This window comes from Gymnodraco acuticeps, unplaced genomic scaffold (genome assembly GCF_902827175.1).
Source record: "Gymnodraco acuticeps unplaced genomic scaffold, fGymAcu1.1, whole genome shotgun sequence".
In the NCBI taxonomy this organism is placed as follows: Eukaryota; Metazoa; Chordata; class Actinopteri; order Perciformes; family Bathydraconidae; genus Gymnodraco; species Gymnodraco acuticeps.
The window spans coordinates 2,501-7,500 of record NW_022991758.1 but is presented as its reverse complement, the minus strand read 5'-3'; the positions used below and the strand labels follow the sequence as shown (position 1 = coordinate 7,500).

The 5,000-nt window shown below is 43.8% G+C and overlaps 1 protein-coding gene across 1 annotated transcript in view; it reads left to right on the top strand.

The window, feature by feature from the left end:
- Positions 1-5,000, top strand: part of xylb (xylulokinase homolog (H. influenzae)) — a gene marked incomplete at its 3' end in the record, with an annotated part of 19,231 nt that overhangs the window by 11,734 nt on the left and 2,497 nt on the right. Inside the window, exons 3-4 of the mRNA XM_034199230.1 lie at positions 4,708-4,777; positions 4,883-4,963. Of these exons, the coding sequence (XP_034055121.1) occupies positions 4,708-4,777; positions 4,883-4,963 (151 nt within the window). The remainder of the gene's footprint in view (positions 1-4,707; positions 4,778-4,882; positions 4,964-5,000) is intronic.

Here is a 5,000-nt window from a genome sequence, read left to right as displayed (position 1 = left end):
CAGAGCCTCTAACGTTAGCTGCTGCTGGCGCAACTGCCACCACCAACACCGGGCAAAGCGATGCACCTGACTGCTGGACAACGGACCAGGTGCAATATTTTTGCAAGACCAATGCATGGCTCCTTCTTAAAGATAAGAAGCTAGGATGTCGGATATGCAGAGATGTCAAATCTTTGGGAATACACACTGGACAAGGACTGAAACTGTCAACTGAATGGGGTGAGTGTGCAGTGTCTCATTTCGGTGTTGACAAGGACAAACAACAAGCTAGCCTGAGAACAAAAATCAAAGAACATAAAGAATCACAAGCCCATGTAAAAGCTGCTGACATCCTTACATCTGCTTCACGTGAAACTATTCAACATCAAGTGCAGTCTATGCATAAATCTGAATTAGACACCACTATCAGAGTTTTTCGAACGGCATATCAAATTGGCAAACATAGCCGGCCATTCACAGACATGCCAATTGATTTGAATGTACAGAAACTGAATGGGCTGAACGTGGGCAGGGTTTTGCACTCCAATAAAACCTGTGGCGAAATCATCGACCATATAGCTCATGAGCTGAAGAAAAAAATGGCAAAAGACATTACAGAAAAGCAAAGAAAACTCTGTGTTTTGGTCGATGAATCTACCACTATTAGTGGTAAAACGGTGCTTGTTGTGTGTCTACGCTCAGCATTAGCTGATGCTGAGCCCGAAACGTTTTTTTGGGAGCTGATCGAGTTGGATGGAACAACGGCTGATGACATCACAAAGGCGTTAATGGAGTGTCTTGGAAGAGATTTTAACGAGGACTTTTTAGGTCAGTGTTTCGTTTCTTTTGCATGTGATGGGGCTTCAGTCATGCTAGGGAAGAGAACAGGCGTTGCTACCCAGTTGTGTAGTAAATTCCCAAGCCTGTTTGTGTGGCACTGCTCCAATCATCGTCTAGAGCTGGCAGTTGGGGATGTGGTCAAGGAGGTCTCAGGGCTCAATCATTTCCAGATCTTTTTTGACAAACTCTATTCCTTGTTCCATGCCTCCCCCAAAAATCAGAGGCAGTTAGCGCAGTGTGCGCAAGCAGTCGGACAGCGTCTCCTGGTGATAGGGCGTGTTTTGTCCATCCGCTGGGTGGCTTCAAGTGAAAGGAGCGTCAGAGCAGTCTGGGAAAACTACAGAGTGCTTCATGATCACTTCACAAATGCTGCAAACGACACGAGCAGGGATTCCAGAGACAGAGCAAAGTACAAGGGCCTGGATGATGTGCTCACATCTGCAACGTTTGTCAGCAATCTGGGACTGATGTACGATGCGCTCACAGAGCTCAGCGACCTCTCTCGGCAACTCCAAAAAAGAGAGATGACACTGCCTACAGCAGATAGGCTCTTAACTCGAGAAATACGAGTTTTTGAATCCATGGTCACCATGCCTGGCCCACACATGACTACAGTTCATACAGCTCTAGCTGAGAAGTCCTTCAAGGGTGTTGCCCTGCGTGAGAATGGCAGGCTTGTACAGATTCATGCAGGTCAGTTTTTCCGCAGTATGGTAGAGAATCTGAGACACAGACTGACTTCCACAACCTCCTCTCATGTCAGCACAAGAGAAATCCCATTACATGGCCGGGAGGCCCGGGACAATCAGCTAATCCAGGACATGAAAGTTATTCATCCTGGAAGTTGGCCTGAAGAGGAGTTAGACGTACAGTATGGGGATGTAGAGGTGCTACGTTTGTGCGAAGTGCTGAAAGTGGACAGAAGAGAGACTGTTCAGGGCTTTCGCGAATACAAGGAAACCAGGGCATCCCGTACACCTGCTGCCATGGAGCCTCTACTGAAAGCAGTCCGAACCATCGCTGTCTCCACTAGTGAGTGTGAGCGGGCATTCAGCTGCATGAACGATATCCTTACTGCAAAAAGGAATGCTCTCTCTGTCAGCCGACTGTCCAGCCTGGTTTTCATTAAATGTAATGGACCATCACTAGGACAGTTCAATCCGGAACAGTATGTGAGGTCCTGGCTGGCAAAGGGAAGGAGAAGTGCTGATGAAAGAGCCTGTCCAGCTCCAGCCCCTGATACTGATGTCCCCAAGGCCTTCTGGAGCCTTTTCTAACAATGTGAAGTATATTGCAAAGCAGCTCACCCAGTGAGAAGACTTTTGGCATAATGTGCCGATTTGTACAGATCCTGGAGATAGAAGGACTTCAGACCAACCAGGGAGTTATCTGATCAGCTTGGTGTTCAATGTAACTCTTTACCATGGCTCAGACTTTGTTACTTGCAGTTACAGTTTCTCATTTTAGATTGTGCAAATTTTGCATTTGTTTTTACATGTTCTTTGTTCATGCTCTTTATCATTTTTCTGAGTTGGAAAGTTAGATTGCATCATAGTTTACTTTATACATATTTGTATTCTTCAGTGGTGAAGTATATTGCAAAGCAGCTCAGCCATGTGAGAAGACTTTTGGCACTTTTTCGTTTTTCGTTTTCTGAGTTGGAAAGTTAGATTGCATTCAAAATGTACAGAAATACTTAATTTTGTTAAAGCTTTTTATAAAAAATGCTTCTGACCAGAGCTTTGTTTCCTTGTCATTAATGTTGAACACCACCAGAGGGGCTCTCACCTGAAAGGTCTCTGCTTCATGTGTCTTCAGCAGAAGATCTAGACTTTGATTGCTATATTTTCAGTTAATATTGACCTTACTGAGCTTTAGCCATATCCGCTGCCTATCATAACAAATGTTAAGTACAGTGAACCTTTCTAAAATATACAGTAGTAAAGAGACAAACCCACCAGCATTATAGTAGCCACATTCTTGTTTGTGGGCTGTATATATAAAATTGACTTGAAAAAGTTGCTGTTTTTAGAGTACTGGCACCTTTTTCATTCCAATTCAAGCACTGGGTGTAACTAAAGTCTGATTTAAGGGTTGTTTATATTTCACATCATTAATCAGAATCTGCAAAGTAACTCAAATAAATGCAGTGGAGTAAAAATACCAGGTTAACCTCTGAATTGTAGTGGAGTAGAATTACAAAGTAACAATGAGCTGTCATGTGGGTATTAATGCTGCGCATTATGGACACAAGCGATTTTCACCCATTTATTAATTATATGTTTTACATTTGATAACACCAATGTGTTTAATACTGGCAACTTCTAATTGTGGGAAAAACGAAAATGTTCAGTAGAGACGTCCCATAGAACATTTTGCGAAACACAATAGTGTAGTGTATAGTTCTGGGGGGGCGTTCGATTCCAGTTTTGGATAGTCTGGCGTGGTTTCGTTCCATTTCAAACAGCTGTTTGACGCTCGGCGTAACCTTGGCGCACTGCCACTCCAACATCCAAACCCAGAGCTTGAAGATTAATCACGGGGACTGTAGTCCTAAACGATAGCTGGGGATTATGGGTAGTGTAGTGTCTTCGTCCATCCTAAACTCAAAAATGTTGAGAATCGCAATGATGCTCGAAATGTCCCTTATAGGCCTACCTCTGTTTCCGGTTATTTTTATTTTGAAATTCAGTTCCTGACGGACGCCAAAGAAGCCCGAGATTATGGAATTAAACCAATAAATAAAAGCAAGGATAATTGTGTGTTATTGGTGAGTAAATAACAGTGTGTTATTTTGAAAAGAATAACAAATTAGAAGGAAAAAAGATTTAAAAAATACGAGTCTCTGAGCCCCATTTATTTTCCTCACAGACGGCAACACTAAAGGTCTAACATAAAGACCTAAATGAATATTTGGGATGTTCTTGCCTTTAGATTCTCCCAATAAGTCCAAGTACAGAGGGTGACTTTGCTGTGAAAAAACACATTTCCACCAAAAAAACGTTAGCAACCATGAATGTGTAAACATCCATGAAGTAATCTTCGTCATAACTAGCAAACTAAACATCATGTACATGTGCTGCACAAATAATCAGAAATAAAAACTCATTACTCATCAACACGCATTTTAATGGCCAAATGAACCTTGAAATAGGCATTTTCCACCGAGAATAACACGAAGGTCGGGCCCCTCCACACGGCGGCGTGCGTTGCCGCTTCAACGCTTCTGCCCATTCACTTTGAATGGGGTGACGTCAAAAAGATCGTGGCGGTACTATATGACCAGTCCCTCTTTACCTACAGGGATACAAACCGGAGGAGCCAGGCATGGGGGGAGGTGGCAGAGACAGAGGGTGACACTGGTAGGTGTTCGCCTTTTTGGGGAGTTTATATCCAGTGAACTTCGTTTGAATGGACAGCTAGCAAGCATAGACAGTATATTTAGCCAGCATGGATGTAGCATGAATGCTATGCTTTGTATGTCCGGGGCGGGACATTCATGTGATTGGTTGTTGGTCGCGTTGCTCGCAAAAAATTCCCAAGCTTCAGACACGCCCACCGCCAAGCGGTAACGCACGCTGCTGTGTGGACGCTCCGTGACGGTCAAGGGGTCCGCTGTACGCAATATAGCGACGGGGAGGGGCCCTGGGAGTGAGAACGTGTTGCACACACACACACACACACACACACACACACACACACACACACACACACACACACTAATAGTAGTACTTGTTATAGTAGTCTGTGTCTACATATGGACATGTTTCTCTAAAGTCTTAAAGAGAGAGAGGGACTGTTTGGTGGAAAAACGTTCATTTCTACAACAGAAAATCTTCCTTTGAAAATATTGTTCTATCATTAAAGTCTTTTATTTTGAAACCCCAGGACTCAGGGAGGGGTTCATATCCACGCTGACAGACTGACGGTGACCTCGCCTGTCCTCATGTGGGTGAAGGTAGGACCAGTTAGAGACAATTTAACATTCATATAATGAGACCAGTTAAAGAATGACCTCACTGGTGCTGCGTTCTGATTGGCTGTCGTGTGTCTGTGTCATCAGGCTCTGGACATGCTATTGGACAAGATGAAGGAGGCGGGGTTTGATTTCTCGAGGGTTAAAGCGCTCTCAGGCAGCGGACAGGTGAACGAACTACACACAGAAATAATGTTTATATATT